Raw genomic sequence first — 17,836 nt, forward strand, 5'->3', positions numbered from 1 at the left:
ATAGCCTGCTAGGCTCCTCTGACCATGGAATTTTCTAGGCAAGAACACTGGAGTGGGTTGCTATTTCCTCTTTCAGAAATTGTGTGAGATAATAAACATTTGTTGTTTTAAGCTGCTAAGTTCGGGGATAATTTGTTACTCAGCAATTGTTAACTGCTACAGTGCTACATTATCACATTAAACCCTCATCACAACTCTTTGAAACATAGGATTTTTTTCTCCCAATTTTCTGATGAGAAAACCAAGGCTGAGATGAATGCAGTTGACTTCCCACACCTGGAAAGTGACGAGCTGGCATTTGTCCTCATGTCTATTGGATTCCAAAGCAGAGGGAACTTGGTTCTGTTTTCCCAGCTGGAATGTCTCCACCTTCAAGGTGAAGGTTCCAGTCACATCAGTTAGCAGCTACTACATCTGCTGTGTGTGTGTGAGTCAGGGACAAGTATGTTTACTAGAAAAAACACTGGGGTTTAAGAGGGGGATACCTGAGCAACCTCGGACAAGTTCCTGCCTCAGTTTCTCTAGCCATTGTGTGGAGATAATAGTTTTTGTTCTACATTCCTCACCAGGCAGCTCTGAGAATCATTGTGAAGGGACTTTGTAAAATGTAACGCTGTGTAGTGCTGTGATCATGGAGAGGCTCTCACAGTCTGCAGGGGAGACAGCCCCACAAGGTCACCTCTGTACACAAGGCCAGTGCTCCCTCTTTTCTTCCACCTGACTCTAGGTTCAGAAGACAGAGAATACTGAGAGCAATTGAGGGTCCCAACCAACTGCTCCAGCATAATCCCTCACCATGATCTCTCTCTTGGACTACACTGTAGTCCTGCTGAACTAGTGGAAATTTCCCAAGCTTGACAGGAACTGTCTGTATTTTGAGCTTTTATCTGCATAGTTTCTTCTCCCTGGACACTGTCCCCAACTTCTCCACCTGGTATGTTCCTACTCATCTTTTAAGACTCATCTTAGACGTCCGAACTTCTAGGATGCTGCTGTCGACCTGGTTCAAGGCTTCCTACATCTCCTCTTCACTAGAACACCAGTCTCCTGCCTGAGCTCTTGGCATCCAGCTTCTTGTTTCCATTCAAAGCCCCCATGGTGCAGCCTGCAGTCTTCCTAAAGCACAAATCTTGTCATGTCACTCTCTGCTTAAAATAACCAGTCAATTGACTGATCCATCAATCAGTGCTTCAAGGGCTCCTCTTTGCCCTCAGGAAGACATCCAAAGCCTTCAGCTGGAAATCAAGGCTTGGTCCCCACAGGTATTTCCAGCTTCGGCTCTCCTCTCTCTCCTGATGGCCCTGCACATGTAGTACATCCCAACCACATCACTCTTGTACCATATCTCAGACACACTTTGCTCTTTCTCTCTGTCTTTTTTTTAATGTGATTTTTATTTATTTATGTTGTGCCGGGTCTTCACTGCTTCATGGGCTTTTCTCTAGTTTCTGGGAGCAGGGGCTACTCTTTGTTTCAGTCCGCGGGCTGCTTTTGTTGCAGAGTACAGGCTCTAGGTGCACGGGCTTCAGCAGTTGCGGCACATGGACTCAGTTGTGGCTCACCTCCTCTAGAGCACAAGCTCAGTCGGTGTGGCGCACGGGCTTAGTTGCTCCGAGGCATGTGGGATCTTCCCAGACCAGGGGTGGAACCTGTGTCACCTGCATTGGCAGTTGGATTCTTTACCCCTGAGCCACCAGGGAAGCCCACACCTTGCTCTCTTATTCCTTCCTATCTTTGCTCTTCCCACTGTTTCTCATGCCCATTCACATATCCTCTACCTGGGGATTTCCTACCTAATCTTCAAGGCCAGCTCTGACTTAACCTTTTCTGGGAAGCCTTCCATGGTGGCTCCAGGGAGACTCCATACCATGCCCTTCTCCCCTCTCTGAAATGACTACTCATGCTTTTGTTACTATTTGTCAGCTTATCTGCTTATACTGGGAGTTTCCCATCCTGGCCCTAAGGCAGCATCCCCAGCAGGGCCAGGATAGGGGTGTAGAGCAGCCATATAAACTGCTGGTTGGTTGGGTGGTTAAATAAATGAATGAATGAATGAATGGTCAATGGATCCATCCTTGAACTACCACTTCTTGGCCAGTGCCAGAACTGTTTCCAGCATTAGCCCATTTTATAGCAAAAGGGGAAGCAGAAGGAAGGGACTGCTGGGACTGTTCGAAGGGAGAAAGAAAATCAATAAAAATGTAAATCTAGTTGAGAAAAGCTGTCCTAGGCTGGCTGTGGGGAGAGATAAGGCTGGGCTGGCTGAGCCCTGGCTGACAGGGGAAGAGAGATTAGGCGACAGGCAGAGCAGCAGCCAGGGCTGGGCAGAGGGAACGTGTCTCCCCCCAGTGGCACCTCCTCCTTCTGTCTTCACTGTCCTCTCAAACCCCCGTGTGCTCCCTAAATTCTTTCAGGGACAGGAGAAGTGGGGGGAAACTTACAAACACTGGTCATCAGGGGTACTGTCTGTGAATGCGTATATTGTCATTGTTTTGTCTTCATAGTTTTTTAGGGTACAGGAAGTAGGAATAATCAACCTCACTTTACAGGTGAAGAAACTCAGAGGCAGAGAAGTTAAATCGTGCTCAGGGTCACACCATTAGTCAGTGGCAGAGTCCAGATTTGAACTGACTCTAAAATTCTGTTCTTCTTTCTCTACTCCACTGGAGGGCTACAGCCAGGCTTTAGATGATCCCCAACCTCTGAAATCAGATGCACAATTGTGTATAAGTCTGTGTGCATCTTTAATGGGGCATCTATATCTTTTATCTGATTCCCTAAGGTGGTACAGTCACCCACTCCTGTTGCTTATATGATGCTGTGTCCCTGGAGGTGGTGGCCTTTGAACTGGAAGTTTGGGCAGGACTTCATGAAGCAAGACTGAGACTAACAATGGAGTGGGATGTGAACAAGGCCAGATGGATAGAGGGAAGAGCACATGTAGAGGTTCTAGGGGGAAAGAATTCAACACATCCAAAGAATGGCAAGAGTACCGTAGGTTCTTGCTCCTTGTTTACTTGTGCTCCAATCATGGCTTCTGAGGGCGATCTGCCTGCCCTGCAGTTTCTCAGGATGGGTCTGTGGCCCAAAGGAACTCCAGGCCAGGAATCAGGATGTCCAATCTGGTTCCAGTGCTGTTCTCAGCTGGGTTTACCACTATAGAATCTAGCAGGAGACTATATACCTTCTCCTCCAACTCCCAGGGACAGGGTGAGAAGAAAGGGAGCTAACAGGTGCAACTGCTCATGGCTTTTCATTGGCCAGAAGCCTTGTCAGGGAAGAGGGCTGCTCCCTGTATCTGGGAAGTCCGCTGGCCCTTAGCTGTTCCACCCCTGGCTCTCAGCCACACGTGTCTCTTGCGATTTACTTCTGGAGTTGCCTCATCCTGACCAGCTTGGATGATTTTAAGCACCTCAACTTCTTTGAATCTCAGCTCAACCCAGAGGTGGACTCAGCATGAAGCTAAGGCTGCTTGAGCATCAGGGCCTCTACTCAGGCCCAGGGAGAGGCTTCTGCAATATATCCCTGTTGTCAAGTTCTCGGGAAATTTGCAAAGGTTGACACTTTCACCACAATGGGTCAAGATTGCCAGTTCTTTCCACTCCAACTTCCCTTGTATCCCATCTTCCCTTTATGTAAGGTCGTTGGCATGGGCATTTCTGGAATATGGCTAAGGGGGAGTGGAGTTGGAGATCAATTTAATTTGGGCTCGTTGGAATATATTTATGTGGTTATCAATCACCTCCATGAAGAGATAAATCATTGCTAGCTACCTCTGTATAGAGAATGGCTTCTAGGAATCTTCCTATCCACAGTCCAACTCATTTGGCATTGTGACATCAAAGTGTCATATTCAGAGGTCATCTGGTGACATGAGTGTGTTTTCTGCTGCCTTGCCCTGGAAGTATATGGACAATAGGGGAGAAACAGGTTTGAAATCTACAGAACCAGAAGCTAGTCTGTTGAAAATATTTCCAATCATTAGGGGGGAAATTTTGGAAAATTTGGAAGTATGCACAGCAGACAGTAAAAAATCTTAGGCTATTTTTCTGAATTGTGAGATACATTGTTTTGACTTCTTTTTAAATTCTAAGTAAATATTCACCTTCTTCCTAATTTTGTATTCTTCTGCTTAAAGAGAATTTCCCAAATTGTATAAGCTCCAGTTCTCACAAAATTGAAGTCTAATCCTGGCTCCAGCATTTACTTTGTGTAATCTTGGTCAAGTTGCTTATCCTTTGTGAACCATTTCCTCTTCTGTAAAACGTGAATGACTATTTGGGCAGGTAAGGACTTGGAAAGCCTTGTGACCTTATTCCACTTCTGAAAATGTTACTAGAGGAAGTAGCCCAGCCAAAGAAAATGAGACCAGACTATACTGGGAGGGGAAGATGTAATATACAAGAAATAATGGTAAGCAATGAATCCAGTAAAACTTAAATCTAAATAACTGGAAATAATGTGGTTGCAAGCTGTAATGCAGTTTGTGAGAAAGATTTCTGTAATAGAAGAGACACTATGCAAGAACAAATTTATTGATAAGCTATATTTATGATTCCAGATTATTTCTGCAAAACGTGGGAAACAAGAGGGAAGGAGGCGGAATATGAACATAGAAACAGCCTCATCTTGTTGGATGAGACTTTTAAATTTCTGGCATTGAAAAAATACAGGCTCAGATATTTGTTAAACATTTAAAGCTGTCAAAGGTAGAATAAAAATGGGAATTAGAAAGTTTGTATCTCCCTCTTCTTTCATATAGAATAGCCCCAAAGCCCTGCCACTGAGAGCTGCACAGAAGGCAAGAGCTTCTGGCTAAACCCCCAGCTTCTCCCTTGGCCCTCAGCACAGGGCTGCACCTGGGCTGGGGAAGCTCCTGCTGATGACTCCCTGTCTCCTGTCTCCCAAGGTTGGGTATGGGTGGTGACAGAACGGGCTGGGAGCAGGTTGGGAAATTCTCTCCCTTTCCCAGGAAGATAATCAAGCCAGATAAGACCTGGCCAGAAAACCAGACAAGGCCTGACACAGACAAGGGCGTTTGTTCAGACCCAAGCAGACCACAGACCCACTTATTACACAGAATCAGGCATTACTGTTCCCGGATCACGGGGCTGGGCATCACAAAGAACAGGTTCTTATGCCAACCAGGCATCACCAAGAACCAGATGTTACCCCAATATGTGGGTGTCACAGAAGGAGACATTGTCTACACAATCCCAGCTGACACACTGAATCAGGCACTGGGGAGAAAATGGTGAAATTAAGATTCTCGTCACAGAAGTCACAGTGGTGGGCCCACGTCAAACGTATGAAATCTTGGCAATACATGGATACCAGAGAGTCTATGATGAGTGGGTTTGGTCTTCGAAATTAGAAAATGCCCGAGAGTGGGGCCTGGATCCCCCTCACCACCAGGCAGAGAATAGGCCTCAGCCAGACTCTGACACCTTGAGGGCAAGCGCTGGGATTTCCTGAGTCCAGAGAGGAGGCTCTATGCTCAGCCAAGGCCCCTGCGGCCTTCACCAGGTTTCTGAAGGCCCTGCATAGCCTGGATGTCCTGAGTGTCTCGCCAATGCTCATGACTCTGCCTCCAGGGGGCGCCAAATAGACACATCTCAATAGAGGCTGTGCTGGCCCCAGGTTCAGGCTGAGTGGGGCTGGGGAGGAGACTCCTGAGTTGGATGTCCAGGCCACATAGATGGTCCAAGCTGGAAGACGCCTGAAAGCTGACAAGTTCATTTCCATCTGACTGAGATGGAGGCTAAGGCTCAGATGGAGGCTGAGGCTCCAGGTGAGCAGCAGAGAGGGGCCAGGACCCCAGTGTGTGGGGGAGCCTGGCCTACGATTGTCCACTTCTCCATCCTAGGGCCCTGGGGGGAAGATATGCGGTCCTTCCACCCAAGAAAGTCTGTTTTCAGGTCAGCCTGTGTGGCTGAGGGAGAAAGGCGGAAGACCCTCATGCTCCAGGAGGGGTCAACACAACAAACCCCCAAAGAACTCTTTGGCTCAGATGAACAAACACAGGCCCAGAGAGGGTCAATGGCTTGCTCGAAGCCACACAAGTTAGCGGAAGACTCACAATTGGAAAACAGGGTTCCCAATACCCAATTCCAGGCAAAGGGCCCTGAGGAGGTACTCGCCGTGGCTGCCACTCTTGGCTAGGCTGGGGCCCTGGGACAGCTCACACTCTGGATTCCTCAGGCTCCTTCTTTGCTTCTGATGCTAACAGCTGCTGCTGCAGGCCAGGGTTGGGTATGGTCGCCTTGGTCCTCTCTTCTTTGTCCTGCTGCCTTAAGATGGCCAAAATCAAGGCAAAGCAGGCCAGGGAGCCTGTCTTGAAGAAGAACTGGAGGCCGATGAACCTGGGAAAGAGTGAGGAACCCTTGAACTCAGGACCTCCCCATTCAAAGCCTGGATGTGCTGGGGCTGGGAGCAGAGTCGGGTCAGCAATCATCACCCATTATGCAGTGGAGACATTGAGGCCTTGTCAGGGAGAGGCCTCCAGCCTCAGGGCAGTGGACCCTGTCACCATGGCTTTGGCTGGGGAGGCAGGGGAACTCCTGAAGTTGATCCCCATGGGAGTCCTTCCTTGGAAGGTGGGAAAGGATCTGGAAAGGGAGCCCTGGGTTGGGGGAGAAGCCTGGGCATCTCCCCTGTCCTGCCCTGACTGCCTCGTGGCCTAGGCTGGCCCTGCCTCGCTCTAGGTCTTTCTAAGGGCTCAAGGAGCCTGTTAGTTGCAACTCTGGATCACCTCGCCTGCCACAAGAGGATTCCTGCTTCTCTAATTCACCCCTCTTCTTTGAGTTTTCCTCCTCTAGGAAGCCCTCCTGGAACCATGCACTCCTCAGAGCTGGAAGTAAACAGCTCCCTGCTTCCAGATCTGCTAGTAAGTCCCTCTCCTTAACTGTCCATTGTACTCAGGGCCAGTAGCCTCTCTGCCTTCAGGTTCCTTTGGGCTCCCCATTATACAGATGGGAAGACTGAGTCCCAAAAAAGGTAGGTCTCACAATGAGGGAGACAGAGCTGGGCCTGGATCCTAGGCCTCCGGTGTCCTAGATAGAGCCATCTTCCTACTCCATGCCAACTTCCTGTCTTTCTCACCACTGCTTGACTTCCCTTAGTCTCCCCTCACTCAGCCCACCTTTGCTAGTTATCAGCTGTGTGACTTTGGGCCACTTACTTAAATCTCATTATCTTCATCCATCCAAAGGGGAGACAATATCTAGCTGGCAGGCCTGGGGATTAGCACTGGAGAGAGCCCGTGTCACTTTGCAGATGGGTGTCAGCAGACCTCCCCTCCCTGATGGGACCCCAAGAATCTTTTTAGCAGTTTCCCTATAGCCCCCTGGCAATTGACTACCAGGTCTTACCGGTTTCGAAGGAGGTCATGGTCATAGTAGCGGCAGACGGCCTGACGCCCGCAGCTGTGGGCCCAGTACACACAGGTGGTGTCGATGGCACTGCCGTGGATCACGGGGCTGGGCATCCAGGCTGAAGGAGGAGGTGCTCAGGGGACAGTGGAACCTTGGCATCCCTGTACCCCTCACCCCGCCCCGTCCCTGGCACTGAACCACTGGGGCTCTGAGCCACTGGGAGCCTCTTGGCCCATTAAGTCCTCAGCCTTCAAGCCCACCCCTCACCCTCGTATTGGATGCCATTTCCCTGATGGGCTCTTTAGCTGCTTGCGCACCCACGTCCAGGGTACCTAGGTCAGATTTGGAGCCCCGTGGACCGGTGAAGCCTAAGGTCAGGGACTGGTTCCCACTCATCCCTGTGCCCCCCAGGCCTGGCACACAGCCGGTATCTGGACCAGTGGTCCCCAGCACGTTCTTTACCCAAAACTCTCATGAGCATGAACTGGATCCCCACAGCCAGAGTCTTGTCTTCTTTCTTCACTCCCCTAACAAGCAGGGAAAGAATCACATGAGGATTGAGAGGGCTCCAGCCTTCAAGGGCTTCTCACCATCCCCCTCTCTCCCACCACCCAACATCAGCCTGCCCCCAGTCTGAGGTCCTTGGTGGGTAGGGCACAGGCTGCACACTCCCTTCAACCTACAGAGCCTGGTCCTACTATACCCACTGACCATCAGGGCCCTATGCTGACCTACCTGTGCGTCACAGCACCCCTCTCTTCCCACCCCCTGCTCCCACCAAATTCTCCCCTTCCTTCTACACTTGGCAAAACTTGGAGCTGGGCAGTCAGACACATGGTTTAACTTCCCTGATCACTAAGATACCTCAGCCTGGGTGGCCCTGGTGACCACTGGCTCCTCTTCTTAGTAATCCCAGAGTGCTCGCTATGGCTCAGTTATGCTCTAGTGTGCCCCCCTCCCCATGTCACCGCCATGTTGTAGCTATAGCATTATGCCCATTTTACAGATAAAGAGACTGACAGATATTTAGACAAGTTGAATGACTTGGCCAAGATCCCACAGCTGATGGGTGTTAGGAGTCAGAATTTGTGCAGCAGACTGACTGCATTAACTCCTCTTAGGCTGCCTGCTGGGGCATCTGATTCTTCTATTTTCGCTCTTGCAGCCAGCCTGATTTATGGATCTACATGCCTTCTAATATTGTAAGGCATCCCTCTTCTAATTTTCTAGAAAAGAAATAGGGAATAACATAATCCCAGCATAATGAAAATTTGGAAATATCCTGCTCTGAGGTCCTCTTATTCCAGCCCCCACCTCAGGAGGTGCTGACTCTGGCCTCAAGCGACAATTTGTCGGTCCCAGCAGGTATCCTCAGGACAATGGCTAGGAAGATCTTGGACCAAGAGGGAATGCACAGCACAGGCTGGGTCCCCAGTGGGCACTTAATCCCCTCAACACTTGCTCCTGACTTTCTCTGAGCTTCAGTTCTCCTATCTATAAGATGGGGAGAAAACTTCATCTCAGCAGTTGCCATGAGGATGATGGTATGACAGCCTGATCTGCTGCAGGGGCCCAGGACACCGGCTTCCTCAAACCCCTCCCTCCGGATTCTCTGTCCCGCCTGTGGTTAAGGACCTCTTGGTGTCCCCCAGTTCAGGCACTCCCCTGCTTTCACCTTAGGATGAGCATGAAGGAGGGTGTGTGGGTGACACTCGCCAGCGCAGCACCCAGGCTGACCAGGATCATGAAGGGAAGCACCAGGTGGCCGCAGGCCGAGTCGCAGGAGCCGGCTGGCACGGGGCCGCCCCCCGCCACGCAGCTGCAGTTGGTGTAGAAGACCTAGGGTGGGGAGGAGGGGAGAAGAGCCTTCAGGAACCTCTAAGGACAAGCAGCTGGCCAAGGGCACGAGGCTCCGGGAGGCGTGTGAGAGAGCCACGGACACCAACGACAGCAAACTGGGGCAGAGCTGGCTGGATGCTGGGACTTCTGACCCACTGGCTGAGTCAGGATTGCTTGAGCGCCAGACAGTATCTGGACACAGGCTGTCTGCACACAGGTGGGCTGAGGCTATGGGGAGAGGGCGGCATGGAGAAGAGAAAAGGGAGAAAGAACCAGAAGAGAGTCACCCCCAACACAGCACACAGACACACACATGCACGTGTATGTGCTCACACTCTCACACACATACATTTAATCACACACTCACTACCTGTACACACACATACCTTCACACATACTGACACTCACACCCCACACACATGCTCATGCACTTATACACACTCACACACCACATACGCTCACTCATTTTTTTCACCTGGCAATGTCAGAATGTTTGAAATTCCTGATGGTCTGTACAAATACTAAAGCAGCAAAGAGTATTTGGGGGAAAGGAACTGAGATTTTCCAGTTCATGTCCCCCTTTCTGCCTTCCTGAGGTCTTCCCGGGCACTGGATGCTAGAGTGGATTCTCAAGGAGAGATTCAAGTCCAGGATGGAGAGAGAGGCAGACATCAGAGGGGGAGTCTTGGATCAGCAGATAAGGGAGGACCAAGGAAGGCTTCACCAAAGAGAGGTGTTGGGTTTGGGTCTTGAGGAATGAATAGGAGTTCGCCAAGAGGAAAACTTGAGTAGAAGGAGTGCCAAATGTAAAATTACAGCAGCATGAAAGAAGCCAGAACATCTTTCCTTGCATGTATGTGAGGGCAGAGGGGAGGCCCCCGGGGTGCGGGGACGCTGTGTGCTGGGGCCACACTGTGAAGAGCCTTGGACACAAAAGGGAACCGACTGCTGTCTCCAGAAGAGGGTGGGCCAGGTGCCCTGTCAGCCATCCTGCTGAGTGATTTAAAACACTTGATAAAACATTGAAAGCAATGTTCCGAAAGTATCCATAGGCTGGAAAAAAGGAAAAACTCCTCAGGTTCAGAACTAAGTGAGGCGAACCCAGGGAGGCGAGCAGAGTCCTGACACAGGTTTTGGTTGGCAGGGTGTTTGCAGAACCCTGTGCGATGGAACACAGCTTTCCGGGGTTTGGGGGCTGCAGGGCCAGAGGACGAGCCCCGGCCCTCCCTCCAGCCAGGTGAAAAGCCAAATAGGAGACTCCTGGAAAACTGGGACCCCACCAAAGGCTGAAGAATGAGGAAAAGCAGACTGCTTTCTAAAGTGCAAGGAAGTGTCCTCAGGCTGGTGTGGGGAGCATTTGATTCCATCCTTCATTCCCACCCCTAGGTGGCCTGGAAAAGCCCCAGGTCTTTCAGAATTGGTCTATACCACCTCAGGCGCCTGAAGGGGGCAAAGCTGAGCCAAGAAGACCTGGCATTGCTCCTCTGCCCTGTAGATCAGTTTCCCAAACAGTGTGTCCCAGAGGCCCTCGGCCTCGGCCAAGAGACAGGTGAGCAGGGATGCCAGTGGCCCTCGGGATGACCTGGTGAGCTCCGGTCAGAGAGAACCCTCTGGGCCTTTCACCTCCAGCTGTGGCAGCTGTAGACTCTTCCTAGTGTGGAAAGGGCTGGGAAGCCGTGAAGTGGATGCCCAGAGCCACAGGGAGACTTTAAGCATGGGAGAGACAAGGCCTGATAGCACACAAGCTGCTCTGCTGATTCGAGGGTGGACCTGACCCAGGAGGCAGGTGAAGAGGCAGGAGGGAGGGAGAGTGGGATAGAGAAACGGGTTCTGATTCGAGAGATACTGCTTTGGCCAGAATGTTCATTCGGGTGTTTTCCAAACATACATCATATGGGAAAACCTGAACGAACCTTTTGGCCAACCCTGTATTTAGGAGGTGGAATTAGGGCAAGGTGAGACACACACACACACACAGAAACAGAGAGAGGAGAGATTGGAGACCTAGGATTCCAGCTTGGGTGACTGGGTGTTCCATCCATTGCACGACAAGGCTATGCTGGCCATATATGGGCCCCCCTGAGCACGCACCATTTGGACCTTCACTACACTGAGCAACTCACTGGGTTGGAGATACAATAGAGGGACAGGTAAGTGGAGAAATATACCAAGGCCAGGTTACCGGACGTGAACAATCCTGTTCTGAGAGGCAGAACGCTGCTGGGAGGGATGAAAAAGCTACAAGCCTTTCTCTTGGGGTTTTCCCAGCCCTTTATTCATAATCATCTAGCTCCATGGCAGGAAGTTCTTCTTATGAATGGCTTCAGTCTCTCCAGCTGCTTCTGAGTCTCATCCCCTAGGGCCCCAGCCCCTGAGCCCTAGATGCTGCCAGCCATCCACATCTCCGTTTTTCCTCTGGTCCTTTACTCATTCATAAATGGTTACTGAGTGCAGCTGTGACGGACACTGACTGACTCATCCCTGGGCCGAGGAGTTCAAGTCGGCCTGAGGAGGCAGGCTCATCAAGGGACAATTCCAGGACTGGCCTGGCAGTCCAGAGTGACCCCTGGTCCAGGAGGATTCCACGTGCCACGGTGTGTCTGGTGCCACAGCTACAGAAGCCCACGCACTCTAGAGCCTGTGCTCTGCAACAAGAGAGGCCACTGTAATGAGAAAGCTGCACGCTGCGACTAGAGAAAGCCCGTGTGCAGCACCGAAGACCCAGCACAACCAAAAATCAATCAATCAATCAATTTTAAAAAGAGAAACAATTCCAGGCCCATGTGACAGTTTCTGAGTGTCAACCAGGACTCAGCTGCACCCTCCCCCAAATGCCATGCCTAACATCACCTCTGAGGGTGCTCTGGAGAGGGAGCTGGGCTCGGAGGCCACAGCCCTTGGTTCTAGTACTAGCTCTGGCATTAAAACTTTGGGCAATGCCTTGTCCTTTCCTGGGCCTCCATTTCCCATCTGTATAATGGGCATGACAGAAATGTGTATCACCGCATCCGTAAAATTTCTCAGGCTGAGTGCTTCTCATGGATCATGTCATGTGGCTCTTCACTTAATAAATATATCTAGATGAAGAATTCTGTACAGTGCCTGGTGTATAGCAGGCACTCAATACTCTCACCCCCACTTCGCAGAGCAGGAAACTGAGGCACAGATTAAACCATTTGCTGAAGGTAACAGAGCCAGCTGGAAGCAGAGCAGGGGTCTGAACCAGATAGCCTGGCCTCAGTGCTCACAGCCCCATATCTGCAGGAGTTCACAGTCACCTCCAGGATCCTGCCCCAGCCGCCAGGGCCTGGGGACCTCTAGAAAGGGTCTCAGGGAGATCAAACAAGGTCAGGACAGTGAGTGCTAGGACTCTTGAAAAGGCTTTGATTGTGACTATTCCAAATGCAAACTATACATAGCTGGGGAGGCGCCTGGCTGGCTTTTGAAGTACCATCAACCAGGTGCTTCCCTCCATGCCAGCCTGTGAGGCCCAGGTCCCTCCCCACTGGGGTCTTGGGCTTAGAGGCTGCTGCCCAGCAGGGGTTCTGCATGATGTGGGTGGGACTCTGGAGAGAGGGAGGTATTGTCATAACAACCAGCCTGACACTACCCGTCCCACCACGCACACACACTATATTCCAGCCTGGGGACCCAAGGAAGGTGAGTATTGTCCCCATTTGTCCTTCGGGCGCAATGAGGAGAGAGCAGGGGAGGAGCCACTGGTCCTGGTGATCTTTCTCAGGTTCCCATAGAATGCACTGCCGTTGGTTATGCTGCCCACTCCTCCCCTCCTCTCCCCAACACCCCACCCCTGGGAGCTCCTTGAGAGCAGGGCCCCTTGGCTCTGGGTCTGTCCTTAGCCCCCAGCACAGGACCTGGCGCAAAGGTGGGGCTCCACAAAGGTTTGTTGACTGAGTGATTGACTAATGGAATGGGCTCATTGCTCCAGCCTCCCCCTCACCTCCCTGCCTCCTGGTCTGCATTCTACTCACCTTCCTCCACACTATGGCCTCAAATGTGATCAAACACAGGTCTGACCTCCCCTGCTCAAAACCCATCCAAGTCTCCCCACTGCTCTCCAGATAAAGTCTCTACTCATGGCCCTTCCCTATTCGAGGCTCTTCCTTGTCTGAGCCTTGCTTTCCCTCCATGAAATCCTAGGCTTCTGCTCTAACTGTATGTGCATATGTGTGTATGCGTGCCTACATGCCGTGTGCTGGGCCCTCCCTGCCGGGAAAGCCTTCCCTAGTTTGCCTGCTCACCCTTGAAGATCCAGCACAAATGCCACATCCCATGAAGCCTTCTGGGACCCTCCCAGGTGGGCTACATCTCCTTCCATCATTGATTGTCCTTGTGGGGACCGCTTCTGTCTGTCACGACCCCTGGAATTCCTGAGTTACTTCCTTCACACCTCCCCTGCCTGGACAGCTGGGACCAGATCTGATTCACCTCTGCACTCGGGGCCCTGGCACAAGACTGGCAATGAAGACTTATTGAAAGAATAATATTCTGTATCTGCCAACAGAAGGAGAAGACAGCTGATAAACAGAAGAGCCAGAGAATGAGGATATTCAGAGGTGGAGGGTGTGACAGGCACACAGAGACAGAGAGAGCAGAACCTATGAGAGGCGGGGGGCAGCCGGAGGCCTGACCCACCTGGCTTTTGTCTGGAGCCTCCTGGACTACCCGGCTTCTGCAGCCTGCATGGCAGGGCGTGATGTATTCCACACGGGAGCTGGAGTCACAGACAGGGTTAAAGTCGTCTGAGGGACAGGAACAGGACTCCATGCAGCCTGGAAATAGCTCCAGGCCAGGCTGGGCGCTGGTGGGAGAGAAGGCCGGCATGGTTGGTCTGGTTCTCCCTCCCTCAGGCCAGGCTACTTCGCTCCTGCAACCTCCCCTGAGAGCCACGGTCAGATTTCAGCTCTGCACAGAGGTTTCTACCGTCAGAGTTGTTCTGTGACATGCAGTGGTGAGCCCCTCACCAAGGAAGCTGCAAGAGGCCTCCAACAGGAGAAATGGGAAGCATGGTGTGGGCCAGAGGCTCCGAGACCCCTTTCAGCCCCAAGATCTTACAAGTCGTTGAGCTGCTTCTGTGACCATCTCTGTTCCTCAATGACCCTCTTTTTAGGGGACATAAGATAAATTCTTCCCAGAATTTAGTCTCAGATGAAAAGTACCTTTATCTCGATGAGCTGGATTGCTTCCTTTTCTGATAAAATTAGAACTATAGGTGTGGGGTCCGGTCAGGGTACCTGAGTAGCTGTGAGGTCTCCCACCTGTTCCTGCCTCTCTCTGGCCTCAGTGTCTCTGCCACCTCTGCGGATTCCCTCTCCCTATTGCCATCCTGCAGTCTCACGACCTCCCTCTCACTCTCACTCCCCTGTTCACTGCCCAGGGCATGTCTTGGTTCCATCTGACTCCCTTTGAGGGTCTGTTCCCAAGTCTCAGGAGATCCCCTGCTCTACTCTGGCCAGGGCCAGGCACACGGGGACAGATCAGAAGGGAGGGGATTCCTTGCTATCATCATCTGTGAAATGGGGATCTACTCTGGCCAGGGCCAGGCACACGGGGACAGGAGATCAGAAGGGAGGGGATTCCTTGCTATCATCATCTGTGAAATGGGGATAATGGTAGGACTTCTCCCGGAGATCCCACAAGGGTTCAGTGAGATGGAATATGGGAGCGTCTGAGCGCATGGAAGACCCTCAGTTCTTGGCAGCTGCGGATACCATTAGTTATGATGGAATATGAGAGTGAAAGTGAAAGTCGCTCAGTCGTGTCCAACTCTTTGCGATCCCATGGACTATACAATCCATGGAATTCTCCAGGCCAGAATACTGGAGTGGATAGACTTTCCCTTCTCCAGGGGATGTTCCTAACCCGGGGCTCCCACATTGCAGGCTGATTCTTTACCAGCTGAGCCACAAGGGAAGCCCATGATGGAGTATGAGAAATTCTCAATTTGTTCAGTTGGTCCCTAAAGGCTTCTTCAATGAATTAGAACCCAAAGCTCAGTGAGTAAATTGCAAGAATATAGAGGAGAATCTGGGTCAGATGAAATGTCGGGTCAAGGTGAGAGACTTCAGAAGAAGAGACAAATGGGGCCTGTGAGGTAGGCTGACTTTTCCCCATTTGCTTTAAAAATAAAAACTGTGGTAAAATATTCATTTACTTTTTAATCTAAAAATGATTAAAAGGGCCTGGCTCCCTCCTCTGACCAGAGGCTTCATGAGGGCCTGGTTGAAGCCCCTCTTCCATGCCCGGAAGGAGGCTCTTCAGACCTTGGAGAAGAGAAGGGATGAGGAAAGAGGGGAGAGGTCGACGAGCTGGGACCTGGGACAGGGTGGGCAAGAGCTGAGCATATCTGCACTGAGCCTCACCCACAGCCACACAGAAGGAGCCCCAGGTGTGGAGAGTTGGCACGGGGATGGAGGGAGGAGACGCCAAGGGGAGGAGTGAACAGAGCACGTTGGGGGATGTTAGCTGGGTGTTGTGCCAGCCTGAGCCTGGTGTGGCTTCCCAGGAAAAATGCAATCATTCTGGAGAAGAGGCATCAACTTCCAACATCCTCTCCAAGATGGTTCCCAAGGGGAGAGAGTCTGTGTCCATGGGGTTTAGGGGGCAGAAGGGGAAGGGAGAGAGGTATCAGAGGCTTTCCTCCTGGAGGGTAGAGGTGCTGCCCCTCACATCTGGGGAAAAAGACTGGTACTTTAGGGTCACAGGACAACAGAATTTTAGCTCCCAGTCTCTAAGGACCAAGAATCTCCAAGGTCTCCAGTCCAACTCCCTCCCAGGGCATATGTCCCCTGGGCAGCGTTCCTGAGAAGGGCCTTCTTACATGTGCCATGCCCTGCCTCAGCCTCCAGCCCTTCCCAGACCTGAGCTGTCCTGCCCACAAGTTCCACCCCTACCTGGTGGTGACTGACACCTTCACTGAGCCTTCGAGGGAGAAGTCCCACTGCTCACAGCGAGCCAAGCAGGGAGAGGTGGGGAGATGTGAGGTGGGGGCTACTCCACTGATCTGGCCTTTTCTGGGCCACCCCCCTCCTATGCCCCTGGCACCCTCCTCCAGCTTATGCTCACCGGCTCTCAAACATACTCACCCAGGCTGGTGGCTGATGCCTGCAATCTGATGGGAAGAGCAGCCCATGAAGAAGAGGGGGGTGCTGAGGACCAGGCAGCACAGTGCACCCAGCAGGCAGAGGGTGCCACAGTGCACAGGGCCCAGGCGGAGGCGCTTGACCAGGATGCCTCCGACCACGATGCCCACGATGGCCAGCGGGATGGTGAGGCAGCCTATGAGCAGGTTGGCGTAGGACGCTGTGACGGAGAACTGGCGCTCCAGGAACTTGGGCAGGAAGGTGGCCATGCCCGCCGCCATGGATGACATGCACACCTGGGACAGGACCACCAGCAGAAAGATGGGGTGGCGCAGCGTCCTCAGCAGCACCCTGGGGAAGACTGTCGGGGTGAGCGGGGGGACGGTCAGGGTGGGCTGGCCGTGCCACACGTTTCCGTCCCATCCTGCCCTGTTCAGCTTGTTCCGTGTCTTCCATCCTGTCTCGTCCCGTTTAATTCTATTGCATTGAGTTTCATCCCATGACATTCCATTTACTTCTGTTTCATCTTTGAAGTTTGGTTGCATTTCATTCCATTGAGTTAGACTGCATTTTAATCAACTACATTTCTTTCCAATTCATTTCCACTCAAGATGCAATTCCATGTAGTCTGCTTCTAAATTATCCTGTTTGATTCTCATTCAGCTAGTCCCATCTCATTTCTTCTCTTCTATTATCCATCTCATTTCCTCTGTTCCACTGGCCATCTCATTCCCCCCACTCAGTCCTTTCTAGCCTGTCCTGCAATAGCTCTTTCCAAGGTAACCCAGGCCTCTGTCTTCCCTTCTGTGTCTCCAACATGGGACAGCACCCACTGCCTTGATTTCCCCATTCCTAGTTTATGTTTCTCCACAGCACTTTACCTTACATAGTACACACTTCACTCATTTAACCATTTTATTGTCACCCAGTCAGAATGTAAGCATCATCAGAGCAGGGATTTTTATCTATTATGTCAATTGCTGAATCTCCAGAGCCCAGGCTATAGTAGGCACTCAATAAATATTTATAGAATGAATGAGAAAGTGAGTGCACATACAGACTCAAGGTGATCAAACAGCAAAATGTTAGGGTGGAAACTAAAATCTTCAGAGAAGGTGAAAACTGAGCAGGCCTGGTGCTTGGCAGCTTCCTGGAGGCAGAGGCAGGGCCTGAAGAAGGGGAGGATTTGGAGTGGGGGAGTCCTCCAGGGGAGAAGTCAGGGCAAAAGCCCAGAGCCAAGAACAGAAGGGATGGCTCTCCCCTCTCCTGTCACCTCCTAAACCAATGCCTATGTACAGATATCCTCACTGCAAGTCGACACATTGAGTCAGTCCCGAGGTCTGGGCTTCAGGGCCTTCATCAGCTGGGCCACCCAAGGTGATGCCCAAGAAGGCTTTGTGTGACCTCTCTCCACTGACAACAGAAGAGAAAGACATGTTTCTGCCCTCAGAAGGCAAGATGAAGTTAGAGACACAAGGCGTGAAGGAGACAGGAGAAAAGGCCTTTCTAAGAAGAGGCATC

At 51.5% G+C, this 17,836-nt stretch overlaps 1 protein-coding gene across 4 annotated transcripts in view; it reads right to left on the reverse strand.

The window, feature by feature from the left end:
* Nucleotides 1-4,514: 4,514 nt before the first annotated feature.
* Nucleotides 4,515-17,836, reverse strand: part of SLCO2B1 (solute carrier organic anion transporter family member 2B1) — a 52,572-nt gene continuing 39,250 nt past the window's right edge. For all 4 annotated transcript variants that reach the window (XM_070383703.1, XM_070383702.1, XM_070383701.1 and 1 more), the window contains 6 exons: nucleotides 16,319-16,676; nucleotides 13,869-14,034; nucleotides 9,049-9,212; nucleotides 7,836-7,900; nucleotides 7,371-7,491; nucleotides 4,515-6,362 (listed from right to left, as the gene is read on the reverse strand). In XM_070383703.1, coding sequence (XP_070239804.1) covers nucleotides 6,182-6,362; nucleotides 7,371-7,491; nucleotides 7,836-7,900; nucleotides 9,049-9,212; nucleotides 13,869-14,034; nucleotides 16,319-16,676 — 1,055 coding nt within the window. In that variant the 3' untranslated portion in view covers nucleotides 4,515-6,181. The remainder of the gene's footprint in view (nucleotides 6,363-7,370; nucleotides 7,492-7,835; nucleotides 7,901-9,048; nucleotides 9,213-13,868; nucleotides 14,035-16,318; nucleotides 16,677-17,836) is intronic.

The sequence above is a fragment of the Bos mutus genome, chromosome 15, assembly GCF_027580195.1.
Source record: "Bos mutus isolate GX-2022 chromosome 15, NWIPB_WYAK_1.1, whole genome shotgun sequence".
Classification (NCBI taxonomy): Eukaryota; Metazoa; Chordata; class Mammalia; order Artiodactyla; family Bovidae; genus Bos; species Bos mutus.